Source organism: Salvelinus namaycush, chromosome 26 (genome assembly GCF_016432855.1).
Source record: "Salvelinus namaycush isolate Seneca chromosome 26, SaNama_1.0, whole genome shotgun sequence".
Classification (NCBI taxonomy): domain Eukaryota; kingdom Metazoa; phylum Chordata; class Actinopteri; order Salmoniformes; family Salmonidae; genus Salvelinus; species Salvelinus namaycush.
Window position 1 is genome coordinate 1,570,852 of NC_052332.1, and position 26,902 is coordinate 1,597,753.

The 26,902-nt window shown below is 43.0% G+C and overlaps 1 protein-coding gene across 1 annotated transcript in view; it reads left to right on the top strand.

Moving 5' to 3' along the window:
* LOC120021679 (protein zer-1 homolog) overlaps positions 1 to 26,902 on the top strand; it is a 60,640-nt gene that overhangs the window by 15,786 nt on the left and 17,952 nt on the right. The window contains exons 4-8 of the mRNA XM_038965509.1: positions 17,188 to 17,633; positions 18,008 to 18,175; positions 22,837 to 22,951; positions 26,194 to 26,340; positions 26,649 to 26,822. Coding sequence (XP_038821437.1) covers positions 17,188 to 17,633; positions 18,008 to 18,175; positions 22,837 to 22,951; positions 26,194 to 26,340; positions 26,649 to 26,822 — 1,050 coding nt within the window. The remainder of the gene's footprint in view (positions 1 to 17,187; positions 17,634 to 18,007; positions 18,176 to 22,836; positions 22,952 to 26,193; positions 26,341 to 26,648; positions 26,823 to 26,902) is intronic.

Sequence of the window (26,902 nt, forward strand, 5' to 3'; positions counted from 1 at the left end):
AAGAGGGTCATGAGCTCTATGGTGGGGCAAGGCTCAACCCTCTGTTGTTGCCCTGGGGGTGGGGGGTGTATTACAAAAAAGGAGGATGATATTCAATATCATTACATTTGGATGACAACATTTCCCAGAAGCAGCCATGTATGCAATAACACATTTTAAAATGTGACTTAGATTGTTTTAACCAAACTACATAGCATAATGATTAAAATAAGATGGCGTAGGCCTACTCACAATTCAGGTGAATGCATATTCAATAGGAGTGTGTGCATGCATTGAGTTAATGAGCTTGTTCTGGCTGATCAGTGGAGTCTATGGTGCTTCGGATGACAAACAACCTGTTTGCCTTCCATTTGGGACTTATTAGCCTACTGATCAACAACATTTGCATAGAGTCATTACTCCAGCATGTATTTATTTGGATTTATTATGGATCCCCATTAGCTGCTGCCAAGGAAGCAGCTACTCTTCCTGGGGTCCAATAAAATTAAGCCCGTTATACCATTTTTAAAACATTAAAATACATTTCAGAACAGATTTCATAACACAATAAGTGTGTGCTATCAGGCCACTACTCTACTACCACATATCTACAACACAAAATCCATGTGTACATGTGTGTATAGTGCGAATGTTATCGTGTGTGTGTGTGCATGTGCCTGTGTTTGTCTCGTCACGGTCCCCGCTGTTCCATAAGTTGTATTTTTATCTGTTCTTTAAATCTGATTGTACTGCTTGCATGAGTATTTTTCACAACATATACCCAATAGACATAAATCTAAGTAAAGGAATGGAATTAAGAATATATAAATATATGGACGAGCAATGTAGTCATGGCTCAATGTAGTACTGTCTGCCTCCCATAATTTGTTTCGGACTTCGGGACTGTGAAGAGACCTCTAGTCGCATGTCTTGTGGGGTATTCATGGGTGTCCAAGCTCTGTGCTAGTCGTTTAAACAGACAGCTCGGTGCTTTCAATCAATCAATCAAATATATTTATAAAGCCCTTTTTACGTCAGTAGATGTCACAAAGTGCTAAAACCCCAAACAGCAAGCAATGCAGATGTAGAAGCATGGTGGCTAGGGGAAAACTCCCTAGAAAGGCAGGAGCCGAGGAAGAAACCTAGAGAGGAACAAGACTCTGAGGGGTGGCCTGTCCTCTTCTGGCTGTGCCGGTGGAGATTATAAGAGTACATGGCCATTTAAGGTCAGATTGTTCTTGAAATGTTCATAGTTGACCACCACAGTCAAATAATAATCAGTGGTTGTAGAGGGTGCACAGGTCAGTACCTCAAGAGTAAATATCAGTTGGCTTTTCATAGCAGAACATTTAGAGGTCGAGACATCAGGTGCGGTGGAGAGAGTTGAAAACAGCAGGTCCGGGACAAGGTAGCACGTCCGGTGAACAGGTCAGGGTTCCCTAGCCACAGGCAAAACAGTTGAAACTGGAGCAGCAGCACGACCAGGTGGACTGGGGACAGCCAGGATCTTCAGGCCAGGTAGTCCTGAGGCATGATCCTTGGGCTCAGGTCCTCCGGGATGGGAGGGAAAGAGAATTAGAGGGATCATATTTAAATTCACACAGGACATCATGTAAGACAGGAAAATTACACCAGATATAACAGACTGACCCTAGCCCCCGGCACATAGACTATTAAAGCATAGATACTGGAGACTGAGAAAGGGGTGGGTTGGGGGACACTGTGGCCCTGCCCGACAATTCCCCCGGACAGGACCAACTAGGCAGGAATTAATCCCACCCATTCTGCCAAAGCACAGCCCCCACACCACTCGAGGGATATCAACAGACTACCAATTTACTACCCTGAGACAAGGCTGACTGACTATAGCTCACGGTGACTCTAGCAGCCGTGTTTAGCACTAATTTAAGTTTTATTTAGTGCTTTATCCGGGTAGCCAGAGAGTAGAGCATTGCAGTTGTCTAATCTATAAGTGATAAAAGCATTGATTAGCTTTTCTGCATTATTTTGGGGCAAAAAGTTTCTGATTTTTGCAATGTTACGAAGATGGAAAAAAGCTGTCCTTGAAATATTCTTGAAATGTTCGTCAAAAGCGAGATCAGGGTCCAGAGTGACGCCAACATCCTTCAGTTGTATTTGAGACTGTACAACCATCAAGATTAATTGTCAGATCCAACAGCAAATCCCTTTGTTTCTTGGGACCTAGAACTAGCATCTCTGTTTTGTCCGAGTTTAAAAGTAAAACATTTTCCACCATCCACTTCCTTATGTCTGAAACACAGGCTTCCAGGAAGGGCAATTTTGGGGCTTCACCATGTTTCATCGAAAGGTACAGCTGTGTGTCGTCCGCATAGCAGTGAAAGTTGACATTGTGTTTCCGAATGACATCACCAAGAGGTAAAATATATAGTGAAAACAATAGAGGTCCTAAAACGGAACCTTGATGAATGCCGACATTTACAATTGATTTGTCAGAGGACAAACCATCCACAGAGACAAACTGATATCTTTCCGACAGATAAGATCTTAACCAGGCGAGAACTTGTCCGTGTAGACCAATTTGGTTTTCCAATATCTCCAAAAGTATGTGGTGATTGATGGTTTCAAAAGCAGCACTAAGGTCTAGGAGCATGAGGACAGATCCAGAGCCTTGGTCTGACGCCATTAAAATGTGATTTACCACCTTCACGAGTGCAGTCTCAGTGCTATGATGGGGACTAAAACCAGACAAGCGTTTCATATACATTGTCTTCAGGAAAGCAGTGAGCTGCTACGCAACAGCTTTTAATTTTTTTTTTGAGAGGAATGGGAGATTCTAGTTGGAATAGGGTAAGGTATGGAGCTTGACGGTTTAGAGGCCATTACTATTTTGATGAATGTCAAGAGATACAGGATTAAAACAACTTGAGTGTCTCCATTGATCCTAGGTCCTGGCAGTTCTGTTTTACTCAGGAAACCTGAGCTTTGGAGAAATATGCAGATTCAAAGTGGAGTCTGTAATTTGCTTTCTAATGATCATGATCTTTTAAATCGAAGAAGTTCATGAATTTAGCACTGCTGAAGTGAAAGCTATCCTCTCTTGTTGAATGCTGTTTTTAGTTAGCTTTGCGACTGTATCAAAAATAATTTTAGGATTGTTCTTATTTTCCTCAATTAGGTTGGAAAAATAGGATGATCGAGCAGCAGTGAGGGCTCTTTGATATTGCGTGGTACTGTCTTTCCAAGCTAGTCGAAAGACTTCCAGTTTGGTGGAGCTCCATTTTCGTTCCAATTTCCTGGAGGCTTGCTTCAGGGGTCAGGTATTTTCTGTATACCAAGGAACAAATTTCTTGTGACAAATGTTTTTTGTTTTTAGGGGTGCGTCTGCATCTACGGTATTACGCAAGGTTACATTTTGATCCTCAGTTTGTGGTTAAACGATTTTTGTCCTCTGACGTCCTTGGGTAGGTGGAGGGAGTCTGGAAGGGCATCTAGGAATCTTTGGGTGGTTTGATAGCACAGCTTTCAATGATCCTTGGTTGGGGTCTGAGCAGATTATTTGTTGCGATTGCAGATGTAGTAAAATGGTGGTCCGATAGTCCGGGATTATGAGGAAAAACATTTAGATCCACAATATTTATTCCACGGGACAAAACTAGATGCAAGGTATGACTGTGGCAGTGAGTAGGTCCGGAGACATGTTGGACAAAACCCACTGAGTCGATTATGGCTCCGAAAGCCTTTTGGAGTGGGTCTATGGACTTTTCCATGTTAATATTAAAGTCACCAAAAATGTGAATATTATTTGCCATGACTACAAGGTCCGATAGGAATTCAGGGAACTCAGTGACGAACGCTGTATACGGCCCAGGAGGCCTGTAAACAGTAGCTATAAAAAGTGATTGAGTAGGCTGCATAGATTTCATGACTAGAAGCTCAAAAGATGAAAACAGTATTTTTTTTTTGTGTGTAAATTTTTATTTGCTGTCATAAATGTTAGCAATAACTCCGCCTTTGCGGGATGCGCAGGGGATATGGTCACTAGTGTAACCAGGAGAGGCCTCATTTAACACAGTAAATTCATCAAGCTTTAGCCATGTTTCAGTCAGGCCAATCACATCAAGATTATGATCAGTGATTAGTTCATTGACTATAACTGCCTTAGAAGTGAGGGATGTAACATTAAATAGCCCTATTTTGAGATGTGAGATATCACAATCTCTTTCAATAATGACAGAAATGGAGGAGGTCTTTATTCCAGTGAGATTTCTAAGGCGAACACCGCCATGTTTTGTTTTGCTCAACCTAGATTGAGGCACGGTCACGGGTTCAACAGGGATAGCTGAGCTGACTACACTGACCGTGTTAGTGGCAGACTCCACTACGCTAACGCCCTGCTGCCTGCACCTTATCTCATTGTAGAGCTAGAGGAGTTAGAGCCCTGTCTATGTTCGTAGATAAGATGTTTTTTTCCCCCTCCAGCTAGGATGGAATCCGTCACTCCTCAGCATGCAAGGCTTGGTCCTGTTTGTAGGCGAGTCCCAGAAAGAGGACCAATTATATACAAATTCTATATTTTGGGAGGGGCAGAAAACAGTTTTCAACCAACGATTGAGTTGTGAGACTCTGCTGTAGAGCTCATCACTCCCCCTAACTGGGAGGGGGCTAGAGACAATTACTTGATGCCGACACATCTTTGTAGCTGATTTACACGCTGATGCTATGTTGCACTTGGTGACCTCTGACTTTTTCATCCTAACATCGTTGGTGCTAACGTGGATAACAATATCCCTATACTCTCTACACTCACCAGTTTTAGCCTTAGCCAGCACCATCTTCAGATTAACATCGGTAGCGCTGCCCCCGGTTAACAGTGTATGATCACTCTAGGATTCTTTTTAAGCAGCTCAGACCCCGTAACGGGTGGAGGAGAGACCTGAGAAAGCTAGGCCTCTGACTCCGATTCGTTGCCTAATGGGGAGAACCGGTTGAAAGTTTCTGTCGGCTGAATGAGCGACACCAGTTGAGCATGCCAAGCTTTCTTTCCAGAAGAGGCTGCGGGGGTGATTTATACTACTATCTGTACTTACTGGTGGCACAGACGCTGTTTCATCCTTTCCTACAGTTAAATTGCCCTTGCCTAACGATTGCAACACGGCTATCCTCACCATAAGACCATAGTTCTCCTGTATATTATGAGTACAGCGACTGCTATTATTTGATGGCGAAATGTTAATGTTACTACTTAGCTTTTTTGGGTGGTGGAGGGCCTGTCGAACCATGTCCAGATTTATTTATTTAACCTTTATTTAACTAGGAAAGTCAGTTAAGAACACATTCTTATTTACAATGACGGCCTACCCCGGCCAAACCCTAACCCGGACGACGCTGGGCCAATTGTGTGCCGCCCTATGGGACTCCCAATCATGGCCGGTTGTGATACAGCCTGGAATCGAACCAGGGTCTGTAGTGACGCCTCTAGCAGAGATGCAGTGCCTTAGACCGCTGCACCACTTGGGAGCCCAGATAAAGCGTCCGGGGTGAGAAAGTTGAATGAAAAAAGTTTAGCGATGAAAAACAGAGATGTAGGTAAATGTATTAAAAGTAAAAAACGAAACGCTTGGCAGATAGCCAAGTAACAACAGACAGAACGGAGACAAGTCCGGAACTAGTGATTAAGTCAATCTCTCTACTACTTTGAGCCAGGAGAGATTGACATGCATATTGTTAGCTCTCCGTGTACATTTAAATCTAATTTTATTGGTCACATACACATGGTGTCATGTTTTGTCTTTCATCATGTCTTGTCCCTGTGCTTCCCTCTGCTGGTCTTATTAGGTTCTTTCCCTCTTTCTCTCTCTCTATCGTTCCGTTCCTGCTCCCAGCTGTTTCTCATTCTCCTAACGACCTCATTTACTCTTTCACACCTGTCCCCTATTTTGCCCTCTGATTAGAGTCCCTATTTCTCCCTCTGTTTTCCGCTTCTGTCCTTGTCGGATTCTTGTTTGATGTTTGCTGTTCCTGTGTCCTTGTTCCGCCCTGTCGTGTTCTTTGCCTTCTTCAGATGCTGCGTGTGAGCAGGTGTCTATGTCAGCTACGGCCAGTGCCTTCCTGAAGCGACCTGCAGTCTGTGGTCGCGTCTCCAGTCGTTCCTCTCTATTGACGAGAGGATTTCAGTTCCTGTTTTGGATTGACCATTGATAATATCCAGGAGAATCATTATTTGTTTATTACTGGAATAAAGACTCTGTTACTATTACGTCGCTTTTGGGTCCTCATTCACCAGCATAACACATGGTTAGCTGATGTTATTTCGAGTGTAGCGAAATGCTTGTGCTTCTAGTTCCGACAGTGCAGCAATATCTAACATGTAATCTAACAATATCACAACAACTACCTAATACACACAAATCTAAGTAAAGGAATGGAAAAATAATATATACATATAAATATATGGATGAGCAATGACAGAGCAGCATAGGCAAGATGCAATAGATGGTATAAAATATGATATGTACATATGAGATGAGTAATGCAAGATATGTAAACATTATTAAAGTGGCATTAAATTGACTAGTGATCCATTTATTAAAGTGGCCAATGATTTCAAGTCTGTTTGTAGGCAGCAGCCTTTCTATGTTAGTGATGGCTGTTTAACAGTCTGATGGCCTTGAGATAGAAGCTGTTTTTCAGTCTCTCGGTCCCAGCTTTGATGCACCTGTACTGACCTCGCCTTCTGGATGGTAGCAGGGTGAACAGGCAGTGTTTCGGGTGATTGTTGTCCTTGATGATCTTTTTGGCCTTCCTGTGACATCGGGTGCTGTAGGTGTCCTGGAGGGCAGGTAGTTTGCCCCCGGTGATGCGTTGTGCATACCTCACTGCCCTCCGGGGAGCCTTGCAGTTGAGGGCCTTGCAGTTGCCGTACCAGGCGCGCTAGTCTCTTCCTCCCAATGAGTCTCTCGCGCCAGACGACTTGCTTCTGCACGTGATACTAGATCTGCTTTATCAGGTACAGATGGCCCTAAAGAAAAAAGATAATTGTAAGTAACTTGTAAATAAATAATCCTAACAGTCATGAGAGCTTGGGACCTGATAAACGGATCAACTACATCCAACAAGAGTCCAAGGACAGAGGGATACACTAGCTAGAACCTTCTCATCGTACATCTGGTAGAACCAAAAGTTGGCAATCAGCTCCTATCTAATATCTTAGCACCATGTTTATCTAGCCAGCTAGCTAGCTAACACAACAGATTTAAGGGTTAGTTATTGTAATCTTTACTAACTGATCACATAGCTATCTGCTTAGCTGGCTTGCTTATTGCATGCATGTCCCGGGACGTCGACACGAGCCTTATTATTAGTGAAAAACTAAACTAATATTTTCAACAGGAGTTTGATTTAGGTCACTGTCAATTCATCCATTTCTCAATACTGCTCCTTTCTGTTGGAGAATGAGCTAGCTTGCCTCTGCTGATGAAGATCTTGTACAGTGCTTGTGGCTCAGGGGTTGAGTGGCGGCTGTCATAGCAGCTTCTTTGCTCTGTAGAGGTACTATCGGCTAAGCTGATAAAGAAGGGCCGATATCGGCCTGATATATTGGCTTGGCCAATTTATCGGTTGTTCTCTATTCCAAATGTCTCTAACGGTCCCACCAGAGTGAGGATTCTAATGCGTGGGATGTTAGAATTAATTGACTGTATGCAGACATTTGCACATCTCCAGTCAGAACAGTACCTGCCCAAACGTTTTCCCCCTGGTGCCCGCATTGCCTCATTGTTGTTTTCCTTACTAATAATTCCTGTGTGTTATCCACTTTCTGTATATCGTGTTATGTAATTGCTACTGTAGCACACCGTATTTATGTGTGGAACATAACGCATTCGGTGTGTTCCTTTATAACCGCGGCCACACAAGGTACTGATTTCATAACCTCTATGGTGTTATACTCAATTGCGCTTATGTAGTTACGCTTTTCTATTAGTTCTGTAAAACAATGTTCATGCTAATAGCATTAAATAAGTATTAGCTTGTGTTGTATCCTGAAGCTGCCCAGGCTGGCCTTATCTTGACCATTGCATTGTCCTGTATTTGGCCTACATAGCTCTGCCCTGCCCCCTTGTGGAGCTCTTCAATTATTATGTTATTTGTAGTATTGTTTTATTGCTATATCCTGATATTGTATTCTAATTGCTAATAAGTCCTCTTTGATTCTGTACTTTCAGAAACCACACACACACACACACACAGTATTGAACATAACTTGCCAACATCATAAGTGGAACTGGACATATTTTGTGCCCGAAGATCGAAGACAGCTTTTGTATGCTAGCAACATACTGTTTGGAGAGGGAGTAGGGAGTGGAGAGGATGATTTGGGAGTGGGGAAGTGGATAAGATATTGTCAATATAATTGCATAATGGAACTGTATTTAATTTATGTGAACTGTCTGTCCAATTACAAAAAAGGGGGCTTTGAACTCCAGACTGGGACTCATCAAAGCCAACAGCAGGGCCAGGAGGGATGAAATGGCTAGAGGTCTTCCAGCTACCGCCAACCTACTGTACTTTACCGACTGTTGATCTGCCTACATCACCACCAGCATCTTCAGAGGGACCTGGGACTTTGTCAGTGGGCTATGGGTCCTCAGATTCAGGATGCTCAATGGCCACAAGCTTGGGGGGCAACTCCTCACTGTCAGAATCTCCCGAATTGCCGCATTTATGAGTTGTCTCCTTTTGAAAGACCTTGCTAATGCTACAGCTTAGCCAACTAGCTACATACATAAACAACAAGACTGAATGGCTCCAAGGGAGTGTCGGGTGACATGATTGGCAGCCGGTGTGGTGATTAGGGTTGTCCCCGACAAAAAAACAAAAATGGATTGGTCAATTTCTTTTCATATATAGACACACCCTATGTTTTAATAAAATCAACTATATGTAGGCTACTGAGCTTGTCAGATTTTTTTTTTTGTTAAGCACTGCGATTTAAAAATTAAGACACAAATTACTAGAGGGAGCCAGAGGTCAATACAGCCTAACTAGAAGAAAAAAACCTGTTCCCGGTACCGGAGCGCCAAGTCTAGGTCCAAGACGCTTCTAAACAGCTTCTACCCCCAAGCCATAAGACTCCTGAACAGCTATTTGCATTGCCCCCCCCCCCCCCCCCCCCCGCCTTCTACACTGCTGCTACTCTCTGTTATTATCTATGCATAGTCACTTTAATAACTCTACCTACATGTACATATTACCTCAATTACTTCGACACCAGTGCTCCCGCACATTGACTCTGTACTGTTAACCCCTGTATATAGCCTCCACATTGACTCTGTACCGGTACCCCCTGTATATAGCCTCCACATTGACTCTGTACCGGTACCCCCTGTATATAGCCTCCACATTGACTCTGTACCGGTACCCCCTGTATATAGCCTCCACATTGACTCTGTAACGGTACCCCCTGTATATAGCCTCCACATTGACTCTGTACCGGTACCCCCTGTATATAGCCTCCACATTGACTCTGTACCGGTACCCCCTGTATATAGCCTCCACATTGACTCTGTACCGGTACCCCCTGTATATAGCCTCCACATTGACTCTGTACCGGTACCCCCTGTATATAGCCTCCACATTGACTCTGTACCGTAACACCCTGTATATAGCCTCCACATTGACTCTGTACCGGAACACCCTGTATATAACCTCCACATTGACTCTGTACCGTAACACCCTGTATATAGCCTCCACATTGACTCTATACCGTAACACCCTGTATATAGCCTCCACATTGACTCTGTACCGGTACCCCCTGTATATAGCCTCCACATTGACTCTGTACCGGTACCCCCTGTATATAGCCTCCACATTGACTCTGTACCGTAACACCCTGTATATAGCCTCCACATTGACTCTGTACCGGTACCCCCTGTATATAGCCTCCACATTGACTCTGTACCGGTACCCCCTGTATATAGCCTCCACATTGACTCTGTACCGGTACCCCCTGTATATAGCCTCCACATTGACTCTGTACCGGTACCCCCTGTATATAGCCTCCACATTGACTCTGTACCGGTACCCCCTGTATATAGCCTTCACATTGACTCTGTACCGGTACCCCCTGTATATAGCCTCCACATTGACTCTGTACCGTAACACCCTGTATATAGCCTCCACATTGACTCTGTACCGTAACACCCTGTATATAACCTCCACATTGACTCTGTACCGTAACACCCTGTATATAACCTCCACATTGACTCTGTACCGGTACCCCCTGTATATAGCCTCCACATTGACTCTGTACCGGTACCCCCTGTATATAGCCTCCACATTGACTCTGTACCGGTACCCCCTGTATATAGCCTCCACATTGACTCTGTACCGGTACCCCCTGTATATAGCCTCCACATTGACTCTGTACCGGTACCCCCTGTATATAGCCTCCACATTGACTCTGTACCGTAACACCCTGTATATAGCCTCCACATTGACTCTGTACCGTAACACCCTGTATATAGCCTCCACATTGACTCTGTACCGTAACACCCTGTATATAGCCTCCACATTGACTCTGTACCGTAACACCCTGTATATAGCCCTGCTATTGTTGTTTACTGCTGCTCTTTAATTATTTGTTATTCTTATCTCTTACTTATTTTTGTTGGTATTTTCTTAAAACTGCGTTGTTGGTTAAGGGCTTGTAAGTAAACATTTCACTGTAAGGTCTACCTGTTGTATTCGGCGCATGTGACAAATACAATTTGATTTGATTTACACTTCAGCTACTACAGCAACTGAAATGACTGCAACACTTAACAAAGAGAATTGTATTTTTGGACAAATCTTTCAACAAACCCCAACTACATTTTGTAATAAATTATGTGGAAATTGAGCACGTTGAGGTGACTAAACTGCTTGGTATAACCCTGGATTTTAAACTATCATAGTCAAAACATATTGATACAACAGTAGCTAAGATGGGGAGAAGTCTGTCCATAATAAAGCGCTGCTCTACCTTCTTAACAACACTATCACCAAGGCAGGTCCTACAGTCTCTAGTTTTGTCACACCTGGACTATTTGTCGCACCTGGACTATCAGTCGTGTGGTCAGGTGCCAAAAAGAGGGACTTACAAAAATTGCGATTGGCTCAGAACAGTGCGGCACGGCTGCCCCTTGGATGAACACAGACAGCAAATGAATAATATGAATAATATGCATGTCAATCTCTCCTGGCTCAAAGTGGAGGAGAGATTGACTTCATCACTACTTGTATTTGTGAGAGGTATTGACATGCTGAATGCACCGAGCTGTCTGTTTAAACTTCCATGCATACCCCACAAGACATGCCACCGGAGGTCTCTTCACAGTCCCCAAGTCCAGAACAGACTATGGGAGGCGCACAGTACTACATAGAGCCATGACTACATGGAACTCTATTCCACATCAGGTAACTGATGCAAGCAGCAGAATGAGATTTTAAAAAACAGATACAAATACACCTTATGGAACAGCGGGGACTGTGAAGCAACACAAACATAGGCACAGACACATGCTTACACACACAACATACGCACTATACACACGTACACAAGGATTTTGTGTTGTAGATATACGGTAGTGGAGTATGTGTCTGAGGGCACACATTTAGTGTGTTGTGAATTATGTCATGAATGTATTGTAATGTTTTAAAATGTTTATATTTGCCTGGTCTGTGCGCTCGTTGCACTCATCCTCTGCTTGCGGGAGCCATCTGCTGCGCTTTCTCAACAGTGTTTGCTTGCTCAAAGATGCTTCATCTTTGCTCGACAGCGCCATCTCGCTTCGGTGGACTGTTTGAGGCTGATTTGATGCCATAAAATAAAATATACACATTAAACGACACATCCATCTATGTATATACACATTAAAATGCACATCTATATAAACAACAATGCATGAAAAGCAAAACACAATCATAAAAAGGACACATTCTTCAGTAAAAAAGATCCCAGCTATCTGAAATGCCCTGGAGGCACCAGTTCCTCCAATTGTAAAGCGCATTGGCGATCATTCGGCGTGTAAGGTGCAACTTCTTTTTAAGCAGATCTACCCAACTCGGTGGAGATAGAAGGGATCTCCAGTTAGCCATCCCTGAGACCGGGTCGGGTATCTCATAAGTCTATAAATGAATAATGAAGTAAGGTACTGCGGAAGTTTATGCAGGAGGGCTTTATACAAAAAAAATGAGCGCAATACATCCATCTACAACACTTCTAAGAGGGCCAGCCTACTTTCTGAATGCGGTGATGTGTACTGAACCTATCGGCCATAATAAAGCGTAGAGTGCTATTATAAACTGCGTCCAATGGCTTCAGTACAGTGGCAGCTGCATTCATATAGACAATATCCCCATAGTCTATAACCGCTATGAATGTTAACTGCATGATTTTGTTTCCTGCTATTTAATGAAAGACATGGCCTATTCCTATAAAATAAGCCCATTTCAATTCTTAATTTCTTGACTAACTCATCAACATAATTTTTTTGAAGATATGTTTTTGTTAATCCAGATGTCTAGATATTAATAAGCGGGGACACGATCAATGAGGGCATAAATCATCAAATACATTTTTATGGCCTCTAGGCTGCTCGTTATGGCGCACACCTGTCACCATCGTTACGCGCACCTGCGCAACATCAGACTCACCTGGGCTCCGTCACTTCCCTGATTACCTTCCCTATATATGTCACTCCCTATGGTTCCTTACCCAGGCGCCATTGCTTCTGTTTCAGTTTCATGTCTGTGTGCTCTTAGTGTTTCTTGTTTTGTATTATGTTCCATTTATTTTATTAAAACACTCTCCCTGAACTTGTTTCCTGACTCTCAGCGCACGACGTTACATATACTGGGTTTTACTTGCATTAAGTACCAATTTTAGTTCAACAAAGGCTTTCTGCAAAACAATGAAGGCAGATTAAATCTCCAAAAGAGCCTGGTCAACCACGGCGGCAATAGCATGCACAGCAGTGTCATCTGCATACAGGTGTATGTAAAAAACAAAACAAATGGTGTGTTTATATAAACCGAAAAAAGTACAGGACCTAAAATCGATCCCTGTGGGACACCTTTTGTAATGTCAAAACCTGACTTAACACCACCACAAAAACACATTGTGTCCTGTCTGTCAAGTCATTTTCTGATCCATACTGATTGCAGACAATCTTTGAATCAATATAGTGGTCAACAATATCAAAAGCTTTCAATAAGTCAATAAACAGGGCAGCACATTGCTTCCTCCGATCCATACCCTTTACCACATAATTTAACACCCAAGGTTGTAACATAGATGGTGCTATGACCTGGCCTGAAACCAGACTGGTTTAATAACACTTAGAATACATCTCGTGGCTAGGAAGGATCTCAGCTGACAGTTGATTCATGATTTAAAAACATTGCTAGCCAAGATCATTTCGAGGTAGGGTGATAATTATTTAGGTCGGAGGGGTCACCACCTTTGTGGAGAGGGAGGACATGGTCTGCCTTTCAAACCCTGGGGAAAGTACCCGAGATTATCGTCAGATAAAAAAATGTCAATGACTCTACAATCAGGGAGCAGAAAGCTGCAGCATGAAAAGATCAAATAAAAAGCCTGCAGAGATAAATCAAATCAAATGTATTTATATAGCCCTTCTTACATCAGCTGATATCTCAAAGTGCTGTACAGAAACCCAGCCTAAAACCCCAAACAGCAAGCAATGCAGGTGTAGAAGCACGGTGGCTAGGAAAAACTCCCTAGAAAGGCCAAAACCTAGGAAGAAACCTAGAGAGGAACCAGGCTATGAGGGGTGGCCAGTCCTCTTCTGGCTGTTGACTAAAAGCATCACATCTAATTTTTCTCAGTAATGATGCGAGAGTCTGACACAACTTGCTTAGTCAGGAAAGGCATTTCCACGCCACATGCGTTAACTGTTTTCCCAAATTTAGACGGATCACTTTTCTTAAATGAGGAAGTACATCTATTTCTCAATTGCCTGAAACACTGCCAATCAGCTATCGAGTCAGTTTTTCTAGCCTTGGCCCAGGCCTGATTTTTAGCATCCTAATGAGATCTGAAAGTTCTATAGAGAACCATTTTTAAGAATCTATTTTTAACTCGAAGGTGTTTAAAGGGGGTGTATTTGTCTGCCAGAGATCAAAATAGATTAAGTTCTAGAGCCAATTCAGGGTCCGGCATGCAGCTGATAAAGGAAAGCTCAGAGCAATAAAAAATAAAAACATTATGCGAGGAACAATGTTTTTCTGTTTGGTATCTTGAATACATACAATAGGACAGTGATCACTGATGTCATTAGCAAAGACACCACTCAATAAGTACTTGTGGAGGCAAATAAGTACTTGTTTGTCAAAATTAGTGAGGAGTTTTGATGGGTGTCTTACATTCATCTAAGTCAGGTTAAAGCCAAGACGAACAAATATTCTTCAAATGATCAGAGGCAGGGGTAAATCGATCCAGGTTAAAATCTCCTCAAATAATTAATTCAGATGACAGAAAGGTTTGAAATATTCAGAAATATTATCAAAGCATCTGTTATTGCAGCAGGGGGGTGGGAAATCCCCGCTACAAACACATGCGTATAACCAAACACTCAAACTTTTTGGGGATAGTGACACTTATAGATCATGATGCCACATCATGCATCCAGACATCAAGAAGGTCCATCTTTGACATCAAGCTTTGCACGTTTACGTTCAACAGCCCAAGCCCTCTACGTGATTTGAAAACCTAGCTAGTCTCCATATTTGTGAAATTCACAATAGAACTAATAGCACGTGTTGAGAGAACCACTAGCTGTTGGATTGACAGAGGTATTCCTGGATTGACAGACATTCAGGGGAGTTACAGAAACATAAATGAGGGTACTTTGCTGCACTTCTGCGGGACATAACATGCTTTTCATGTCTGCTGTTGCTAATTATGATATGGAGGACTGGAGCACTAACAGACCCGGACCATCAGTCTCTAAAACAGTTTGCAATGTTGCTGGAATTAATGCTGGAACCCCTTTGGTTAGGTGAATCCTGTCTCTTTTTCCACTGTTGTCTTTATTTCAGCTACAGGTGTTAACAGGCTAATGGAGTAGTGTTTCCACTGCTTACATTGACAGTAGCACAACTATTAGGGGATGAGCAGGGTCAAGGCTGGAAAGGTCTCGGTTCACAAACCCCTTAATGTCCGACAGCGTTAGTTCACCTGGTACTGTGAGGCTAGACTTGATAATTGATACCAAAGGGTTTTGTCTTGTACAGTACACCCCACCAGCAGAAGGGAAATTCATAACATAACGCAACTCAAAAAGGTCATATGTAAGCCCATTTTCAAATTGCCCCTATATAGTTAAACCAATCAAATTGCGGCCATATAATTCAACCATTCTGGGCCTTTCAGATCTTCGTGAGGGATCAAGTGGGGTTAGGCCATTTATATACACTCACAACCATTTTAAAAGGTACACACACACTGCCTGGGTTATAAGCTGTGTGTGTCACTCGCTCACGCACACAATCACAGGTACTCATAAAAGGTCAATTGGCCCTTCACCAGTGTATGGTATGATGCAGGTATAATGTATTATAAGACTTGTCATGAGCATGCATGACCTCCCTTATCATCTTATTGTTAACTTATATTTATGATCCTGAAATGCCATATTTACATAAGTATTCAGAGCCTTTACTCACTACTTTGTTAAAGCACCATTGGCAGCGATTACAGCCTTGAGTCTTCTTTGGTATGACGCTACAAGCACCTGTATTTGGGGAGTTCCTCTCATTCTTCTCTGCAGATCCTCTCAAGCTCTGTCAGTTTAGAAGGTGGAGTGACACTGCACAGCTATTTTCAGGTCTCTCCAGAGATGTTCGATCGGCTTCAAGTCCGGGCTCTGGCTGGCCTTCTCAAGGATATTCAGAGACTTGTCCCGAAGCCACACCTGCATTGTCTTGGCTGTGTGGTTATGGTCGTTGTCCTTTTGGAAGGCGAACCTTTGCCCCAGTCTGAGGTCCTGAGCGCTCTGGAGCAGGTTTTAATCAAGGATCTCTTTGTACTTTGCTCCGTTCATCTTTGCCTCGATCCTGACTAGTCTGCCACCATCATGCTTTACCGTAGGGATGGGGCCAGGTTTCCTCCAGAAGTGGCGCATGGCATTCAGGCCAAAGACTTCAATCTTGGTTTCATCAGACCAGAGAATCTTGTTTCTCGTTGTCTGAGATTCTTTAGGTGCCTTTGGCAAACTCCAAACAGGCTGTCATGTACAGTACCTTTTACTGAGGAGTGGCTTCCACCTGGCCACTCTACCATAAAGACCTGATTGGTGGAGCGCTGCAGAGATGGTTGTCCTTCCGGAAGGTTTTCACATCTCCACAGAGGAACTCTGGAGCTCTGTTAGTGACCATTGGGTTCTTGGTCACCTCCCTGACCAAGGTCCTTCTCCCCCGATTGCTCAGTTTGGCCGGGTGGCCAGTGCCAGGAAGAGTCTTGGTGGTTCCAAACTTCTTCCTTTTAAGAATGATGGAGGCCACTCTGTTCTTGGGGACCTTCAGTGCTGCAGACATTTTTGGTACCATTCCTCAGATCTGTCCCTCGACACAATCCTGTCTCAGAGCTCTACGCGCAATTCCTTTGATCTCATGGCTTGGTTTTTGCTCTGACATGCGCTGCCAACTGTGGGACCTTATATAGACAGGTGTGTGCCTTTCCAAATCATGTCCAATCAATTGAATTTACCACAGGTAGACTCCAATCAAGTTGTAGAAACATCTCAAGGATGATCAATGGAAATTGGATGCACCTGAGCTCAATTTCGAGTCTCATAGCTAAGGGTCTGAATACTTATGTAAATAAGGTATTTCTGTTTTTATTTTTAATACATTTGCAAAAAATGTCTAAACCTGTTTTCACTTTGTCATTATGGGATATTGTGTGTAAATTGATGACACATTTTTTTATTTAATCCATTTTAGAATAAAGCTGTAACATAACAATGTGGGGAAAGTCAAGTGGTCTGAATACTTTCCGAAGGCACTGTATAAAGAATTATACCTGCAGGCTTTAGGTAAAGTGTTACCAAAACAGGTCAATGTTGCCTTTCTACATGACCAATTCAGGAAACATAGGCTAAGCAATGAAACAGTGACATTCAACGTTTGTTTTGAACTAACACAGCCACTCTTTGCCCCAACCAGGACTTGATAGAGCTCCACCTCACCTACTGCAACAACCTATCAGCTCACAGCCTCAGGACTTTAACTAGATTCCGCCAGACCCTGGTCTCCCTCAGCCTGTTCGGCTGCAGCCGCATCTTCTATCGCAAGGGTGGTGCCCCACTGGCATGCGACGAGGAAGAGGAGGAAGATAGGCCGGCCTCCAGACAGGCACTGGACACAGACTTCAGCTTCCAGGGCTTCAACCGGCTGCGGCTGCTCAACCTCGGGGGTCTGCCTGAGGAGGTGGACGCTGAGGCTCTGCTCAAGCCCCTGCCGGCCCTCACCTCCCTAGACCTGTCCGGGGTGCCGCTACCCAAGGCTGCCTTCCTGGCCCACTGGAAGGAGAGGCTGGCCTCGCTAGTGCTCTACAATGTGGACCTCTCCGAGGAGCTAATCAACACGGTGGTGGAGCTGGGACACCTCAGGTGAGCTGGGAAGGGTGAGGTAAAGGGTTTAATCTTGATAACTGCCTCAAAATTGTTTCTTTTTCGGGCACCTTGGTTCTGGAATATCCATCAGAATTTGCTTGATTTAGAGAGTTCAAGTTGAGAGTTCAAGATATGCTGCAGGATACTGTGTGTGTCATTGTTTGTTTTAAGTCCTAGATTATGGCTAGGTGATGATTATAGATGTAGGGTTTTGAGCAATAAGTAATCAACAATAACTGTTCATCATGATGATTAATTTATTATCTTGAACTCTCAGCTTCTCAAATTGAATTATCTAAATCAAGCAAACATCACTCGTTGTGCAATAGACTTGTTACATTTTTTTGTACCCTTCTTTCTATGTTCCCTAGGCACCTGGATATCTCCAGAGAGCGCACCTCCAAGTGCAAGATGACCCGTAAGATCCTGACGGCCATTGTGCAGGGCCTAGTCAACCTGGTGTCACTGGACATCTCAGGTCATATCATGCTGGACAACTGCACAGTCCCACACTTCGAGGAGGCCATGGGACGTCCAAGGTGAGCTGCTTCTATGACACTAGCTTGTAAACTCAACAAAAAAAGAAACGTCTTCTCACTGTCAACTGCGTTTATTTTCAGCAAACTTAACATGTGTAAATATTTGTATGAACATAACAAGATTCAACAACTGAGAAATAAACTGAACAAGTTCCACAGACATGTGACTAACAGAAATGGAATAATGTGTCCTTGAACAAATGGGGGGGGGTCAAAATCAAAAGTAACAGTCAGTATCTGGTGTGGCTGCCAGCTGCATTAAGTACTGCAGTGCATCTCCTCCTCATGGACTGCACCAGATTTGCCAGTTCTTGTTGTGAGATGTTACCCCACTCTTCCACCAAGGCACCTGCACGTTCCCGGACATTTCTGGGGGGAATGGCTCTAGCCCTCCCCCTCCGATCCAACAGGTCCCAAACGTGCTCAATGGGATTTAGATCCGGGCTCTTCGCTGGCCATGGCAGAACACTGACATTCCTGTCTTGCAGGAAATCAAACACAGAACGATCAGTATGGCTGGTGGCATTGTCATGCTGGAGGGTCATGTCAGGATGAGCCTGCAGGAAGGGTACCACATGAGGGAGGAGGATGTCTTCCCTGTAATGCACAGCTTTGAGATTGCCTGCAATGACAACAAGCTCAGTCCGATGATGCTGTGACACATTGCCCCAGACCATGACAGACCCTCGGTATAACGCTCATTCCTTCGACGATAAACGCGAATCCGACCATCACCCCTGCTGAGACAAAACCGCGACTCGTCAGTAAAGAGCACTTTTTGCCAGTCCTGTCTGGTCCAGCGACGGTGGGTTTGTGCCCATAGGCAATGTTGTTGCTGGTGATGTCTGGTGAGGACCTGCCTTATAACAGGCCTACAAGCCCTCAGTCCAGCCTCTCTCAGCCTATTGCAGACAGTCTAAGCACTGATGGAGGGATTGTGCGTTCCTGGTGCAACTAGGGCAGTTGTTGTTGCCATCCTGTACCTGTTCCGCAGGTGTGGTGTTCGGATGTACCGATCCTGTGCAGGTGTTGTTACACGTGGTCTGCCACTGCAAGGACGAGCAGTTGTCCGTCCTGTCTCCCTGTAGCGCTGTCTTAGGCGTCTCACAGTACGGACATTGCAATTTATTGCCTTGGCCACATCTACAGTACTCATGTCTCCTTGCAGCATGCCTAAATCACGTTCACACAGATGAGCAGGGACCCTGGGCATCTTTCTTTTGGTGTTTTTCAGAGTCAGTAGAAAGGCCTCTTTAGTGTCCTAAGTTTTCATAACTGACACATTAATTGCCTACCGTCTGTAAGCTGCTAGTGTCTTAACGACTGTTCCACAGGTGCATGTTCATTAATTGTTTATGGTTCATTGAACAAGCATGGGAAACAGTGTTTAAACCCTTTACATTAAAGATCTGTTTAGTTATTTGGATTTTTATTAATTATCTTTGAAAGACAGGGTCCTGAAAAAGGGACGTTTCTTTTTTTGCTGAGTTTAGATGACTCGCAAAGCATCTACATTTGAAGTCGGAAGTTGACATACATCTTAGCCAAATAGATTTAAACTCAGTTTTTCACAATTCCTGACATTTAATCCTAGTAAAAATGCCCTGTCTTAGGTCAGTTAGGATCACCACTTCATTTTAAGAATATGAAATGTCAGAATAAGTAGAGAGAATGATTTATTTCAGCTTTTATTTCTTTCATCGCATTCCCAGTGGGTCAGAAGTTTACATACACTCAATTAGTATTTGGTAGCGTTGCCTTTAAATTGTTTAACTTGGGTCAAACGTTTTGGGTAGCCTTCCACAAGCTTCCCACAATAAGTTGGGTGAATATTGGCCCATTCCTCCTGACAGAGCTTCTTGCTTGCACATGCTTTTTCATATCTGCCCACAATGTTCTATAGGATTGAGGTCAAGGCTTTGTGATGGCCACTCCAATACCTTGACTTTGTTGTCCTTAAGACATTTTACCACAACTTTGGAAGTATGCTTGGGGTCATTGTCCATTTGGAAGACCCATTTGCGACCAAGCTTTAACTTCCTGACTGATGTCTTGAGATGTTGCTTCAATATATCCACATCATTTTCTTTCCTCATGATGCCATCTATGATGCCATCTATTTTGTGAAGTGCATCAGTCCCTCCTGCAGCAAAGCACCCCCACAACATGATGCTGCCACCCCCGTGCTTCACGGTTGGGATGGTGTTCTTCTGCTTGCAAGCTTCCCCTAACTCCTCCAAACAAAACGACATAACATATGGCCAAACAGTTCTATTTTTGTTTCATCAGACCAGAGGACATTTCTCCAAAAAGTACGATCTTTGTCCCCATGTGCAGTTTGTCTTGTCTTTACTATCATTAACTGAAGACTTAGTTTTATCAAAGATTCTCTGTAATTATTATTACGCGATTAAACTGATTAATCATGTAACTGTAATTAACTAGGAAGTCGGGGCACCAAGGAAAATATTCAGATTAAAGTTATAATTTTCCTAATATAACTTTTCAGATATTTTCATATCTGATCAATTAGTATTCTTAAGTAATTAATTATTTACTTTACCTCACGTTAGTCTCATTCCAAACGTCGTAAATTGTTTGTTATCTGCACGAACCCAGTCTTCACTATGAGTCATCCATACATCAATTGTCTTAAATCATTTATTTATTAACTAACTAAACAATCACAGAAGTGCACACACAAACAAACAAAGTAAATATGGTTACAAGAAATGATAGGGGAATGTGCCCTAGTGGGGTAAACCGGCATGGCGGCTTGTTAGACAAAAGGGGAGTGGGGGTCAGATGAGAAGTCACTACAGAGTTGATAATTATAACAATTGAAATGCTAATCCTTTGCACATGAACGCTCACTCATTCGGGAACAATTGCAATCAATATATATATTTACGCTCAGTGTGTCGTCGGGATCTCTGCTGAAAAGTTAGTTTCTGTTGGAGAGTTTCTGTCCTCTCTCTCTCTCTCTGTCGTGGTTAGAGTGGATTGTTCAGAGTGACATTCATTCATGTTGTTATGGATAGGTGTTTCGGCGGTTGTCGTTCTTCGCGTTCAATGATACCGAATTCCTAGCTGCAGACTAGTAATTAATATCAAAGACTTGTTCTTATTCTGTCGGTATCGATAGTCTAAGAGTTTAACCACGTGGGATGGTTAAAAGATTCAGCAGTCTGGTCTCAAACCTTGGCCCTCTCGTTATCAAGGTCAGCTGGTCTGCAACCTTTGTCCTCTCGTGATTGAGAGAAACATGGTCTGGTGATAGAAAACCCGAGTGGGGGTTTTATTCGGAAGGTCAGAAAGGGCCTGTCCCAGGATGCCCGCCCATAACTGTGCTGATGGGCGGTCCTCTGATTTAGTTAAACTCAAAAGGGAATTGGAGTTTCCTTCATTAAACAGTCCAAAATCACATTACACAATTTTACAAACAGTATCATCCTCACTCATTCATCTTATACAACAATTAGATGTAAACCTCATATCTGAGGTTATTAATAAACAGCGTTATGGTAATGTGGTCCTATTGTCTCCCATGAGTTTCACCAAGTTGTAACAAACGGACCAGTTCGTAGCTGGATTCTTCACCGATCTTTTATACCTTCTCTGGAACATAAATGTTGTTCGGACCTCAAGTTCTGTGAGGTGGAAGAAATTCCTTTGTTCACTATGAAAATTCAATCTGTCTCTATACTGTGGCCATGAGGAGATCATCTCCTCCAGGAATTTACGACCTCTCTGACCACAGCAGCCTAGTTGTAGTAGGTAAGGAGAGGGGGATGGGGCTTGCTGTAACCAAAGAGGGCAACGTCATGACAAGTTGCAAACCGTAGTCTGGCTTTTTTATGGCGGTTTTGGAGCAGTGGCTTCTTCCTTGCTGAGAGGCCTTTCAGGTTATGTCGATATAGGACTCATTTTACTGTGGATATAGATAGTTTTGTACCTGTTTCCTCCAGCATCTTCACAAGGTCCTTTGCTGTTGTTCTGGGATTGATTTGCACTTTTTGCACATAAGTACGTTCATCTCTAGGAGACAGAACACGTCTCCTTCCTGAGCGGTATGACGGCTGCGTGGACCCATGGTGTTTATACTTGCGTACTATTGTTTGTACAGATGAATGTGGTACCTTCAGGCGTTTGGAAATTGCTCCCAAGGATGAACCAGACTTGGTTCAATTGGAGGTCTTGGCTGATTTATTTAGATTTTCCCATGATATCAAGCAAATTTTGAAGGTAGGCCTTGAAATACATCCACAGGTACACCTCCAATTGACTCAAATGATGTCAATTAGCCTATCAGAAGCTTCTAAAGCCATGACATCATCTTCTGGAATTTTCCAAGCTGTTTAAAGGCACAGTTAACTTAGTGTATGCAAACTTCTGACCCACTGGAATTGTGAAACAGTGAATTATAAGTGAAATAATCTGTCTGTAAACAATTGTTGGAAATATTACTTGTGTCATGCACAAAGTAGATGTCCTAACCGACTTGCCAAAACTATAGTTTGTTAACAAGAAAATTGTGGAGTGGTTGAAAAACAAGTTTTAATGACTTTGTCATGTAAATAGTAGGACTGGTTGATGTATTCTCTGTACGTTTTCCATGTTATGTAAGTATGACGGACTCATGTCCTCTTTTTCTTTTTTAGTATCGAGCCCTGCAAGAGCAGCATCTACCCTTTCCAGGAGCTAAAGAGGCCTCTGCAGTTTCTGGGGCTCTACAACACCACCCTTTGTAATGTGACACACATCCCTGCTTACAAGGTAAAGTTTGACCAACTCCGGTCCTGGAGAACTACTGGGTGCGGTGCGTAGGCTTTTGCTCCAGCTCATCACTAACACCCCTAATTCAAATATTTTCTTATCAAGGTCTTCGTTCAGGTCCATGGTTAGCCAAATTAGCTGTGTTACTACAGAGCTGGAACAAATGCTAGAGGAGGGTTGAACCAAAAACCTGCACAAACAGAAGACAACTGACTGAAACAGGAAACAACTACCTGAGATTGCCCAATAAGAAACATTTGTTTTCGCTTTCCATTGCAAAACGTTTTGCCATAGTGTGCGCTAATGAATACCACCCTGGTGTGTATGTATGTTTGTATGATCAGAGGAGGCTGGTGAGGGGAGAACGGCTCATAATAATGGCTGAAATGGAATGGTAAAACATGGAAACTATGTATGTATGTATGTATGTATGTATGTATGTATGTATGTATGTATGTATGTATGTACGTACACTCGCCTCCGTATGTATTTGAGCCTATAGTGTACCACAGAATGAGTCATAATACCCATAAAACCTAGTGGTCAAACAGAGAAATGGTTCTAATTTGTTTTTCCACCATTCATTTTTCCAATAGGGGATTGTAGAAACACTTCAAATATGGGCTGTGTTTCGTGTAGGTGTGACGTTTTGGTAACTGTGTAAATCTCTCTTGGACAAAGTGACTTTTAGCAATATATTTACTTGTATTTACCACCCAAAAATGAAATGCTAATTAGCTGCTAATGTGGCTATCATAAAGAACTACAAATGCCATGATGATATGGACGAGACTGCTGAATCAAGGCAAAGGTAAGAACCTCTGGATTAACTATCTGTTAGCTAAATGTAGTAAATAATAAACTGGCTACATTTCTTAAAATGGACAATTCTGTGAACTGTCTTGTGCAAGTTTTAAATTGACACAAAAGTATCAGCTAGAGATGATGTGCAGGAGCTTGCAGGGATTTCTAGTTTTGCATGATGTCTACTTTGATGCTAATTATCATTTTGAAATCTGAGAGTAAATAGAGCGAATATATTGATAATAGTCACCTTGTCCGAGAGAGATTTACATGGTTATCAAAATGTCATGCCAGGGTAAGACTACACGAAACACAGCCCTTATTTTAAGTGTTTCTAAAATAGGTATAGTATATAGGTCTCTGGAGCAGGCAGCTACACTGTCAAACTGGAAAGTCTCAAAACACCATGACTGTGTAATGTACGCAATATTTCAGGGTGTTTTCATATAGACTATATATACAAAAGTATGTGGACATCCCTTCAAATGAGTGGATTCGGCAATTTCAGCCACACCCGTTGCTGACAGGTGTATAAAATCGAGCACACAGCCATGCAATCTCCATAGACAAACATTGGCAGTAGAATGGCCCGTACTGAAGAGCTCAGAGACTTTCACCTGGCACCGTCATAGGATGCCACCTTTCCAAGAAGTCAGTTCGTCAAATGTCTGCCCTACTAGAGCTGCCCCGGTCAACTGTAAGTGCTGCTATTGTGAAGTGGAACATCTAGGAGCAACAACAGCTCAGCCGCAAAGTGGTAGGCCGCACAAGCACACAGAACGGAACCGGCGAGCGCTGAAACGCGTAGCACATAAAAATCGTCTGTCCTCGGTTGCAACACTCACTACCGAGTTCCAAACTGCCTCTGGAAGCAACGTCAGCACGTAATGGTTTGTTAGGTGCTTCATGAAATGGGTTTGGATGGCCGAGCAACCGCACACAAGCCTAAGATCACCATGCGCAATGCAAATGCAGGGTCCATACAGAAATGGTTTGTCGAGATCGGTGTGGATGAACTTGACTGGCCTGCACCAGTCCCTGACCTCAACCCCATCAAACACCTTTGGGATGAATTGGAACGCCCACTGCGAGCCAGGCCTAATCGCTCAACATCAGTGCCCGACCTCACTAATGCTTTTGTGACTGAATGGAAGCAAGTCCCCACAACAATGTTCCAACATCTAGTGGACAGCCTTCCCAGAAGTGTGGAGACTGTTATAGCAGCAAATGGAGGACCAACTTCATATTAACCCATGATTTTGGAATGAGATGTTTGACGAACAGATGTCCACATACATTTGGTAATGTAGTTTATTTAGCAGATGTTATTGCGGGTGTAGCAAAATCAACAGTAACTCTTGAACCGTTCAAGCTAGAGACACCAAACCAACTTTCTCATGTTCAGGCTATCCTAACTTCAAATTCTAGAACTTGTATCAACTTATAACGATATACATTTTGTAAACATTTGCATAAAATAACCCACCAACATTGTCTGGAACCGTTCAAGCTATGGCACCAAACGAAGTTTCACATGTTCAGGCAATCCTATCAATCAATCGATCCCTCACAAGCTAGCATGCACACCAGATTTTATTCAGGAAATGTACTTCTAGTTTTAACCATGCTCATATTTTGGGTTCTGATGGGGTAGTGTTATGAATTTTATGAATAAATGACTAAACGATGTATACATTTAACTATAACTATAACTAATTGAATTCTACCCTGTTTTTCTATATTGATAAATAATGTTAGTTCATAAGAAAGAGGTTATGTAGCATGTACGGGGGAAGAAAGGAATGTCTGTGTGTGCCTAAAGAAAACTAAGTGGATCATTAACCTATGTTTGAACCGACCAAGCTATAACTCTGTAGAGATAAGAGAAGACAGCAAGAGCCCCTCTAGGTTTTCCCTATCTGGGGGGGGGACACACTGGAACTGTCAGCTAAGTGGTAATAAACTGTGGTGAGACTTCAGGAGATAATCCAGATATTGTGTGTAATGTATGTGCGTTAGTGTGTTGGAATGGACTTTTGGTCAGCTTTGTCCTTGTCGGAGAAGAGGAGGGACATTTAGAAAGCTATGACGCTGTGTGTGATATATAAACTAATGTACATGGTTTTTTGAGTAGAGCTCTATCGAGAATAAAGCTATTGATTAATTTGGACACTGGTCTTTGTCTATTTTATACAAATAAGAATCTTACAAATTCTTAGAAACAAACAAAGTGTTTGCTTTGTTATAATTAAATTGGTTAATGAACATATAGGAAACTATTTCCTTCAACCGGTAGGAAAGTTGAACTTAGCTCATGAGGCATGCATACGTTATATTCTTCAAGAACCAATGGGTATATATCATAAGTCAAAAAGATATATGTAGCAGTTGCTGATTACCCCTTAAATACATAATCTGTCTATCATGCCTGTGTTCAGGTCACAGGCTCTAAGAATGAAGACCAGGTCCTGAATGCCATCGAGGTCTACACAGAGTTCCGCCCGGAGCTGGCCCACCGAGCCATCAACCAGCTGTTTGATATCGCCAGGATACAGCACTGCAGCCAGCTACTGCGGGCACTGCAGGTTAGGGACCTTTTTGGTTTAAATTAAAGTAGGGTGTGTCAGCATTTCTCATCAAAGAAATGCTTCTTTAATGCTTTAGATAGCGTAAGAGCCCAGCCATTTGTTTACTTATCACACCTCTGTGGTTTTCTGCTTTATAAATGAAAGTCGCACACTCCTTTATAATTTTGCAGTGAACTTCAAAGAAGAATGGAGTTTTTATCTTTCTAAGTTACCCGTATTCCTTATTCAGCACCTCAAGGGTTTGCGTTCTTTATTCCTATACCCCCCTTGTGCTATAACCCTTCTGTCTTTTCGTGATCAACCAGCTGGTGATCGCTGCACTGAAGTGCCACAAGTACGACAAGAGCATCCAGGTGACGGGCAGCGCGGCCCTCTTCTACTTGACCAACACAGAGTACCGCAGTGACCAGAGTGTGCGGTTGCGTCGGCAGGTCATCCAGGTGGTGCTCAACGGCATGGAGCAGTACCAGGAGGTCACGGTAAGGTCACAGGGAAGGGTCCAGACTAGGGTTCAAATACATGTGTATTTGAGAATCTGGTATTTAAAATGCTATTTCTG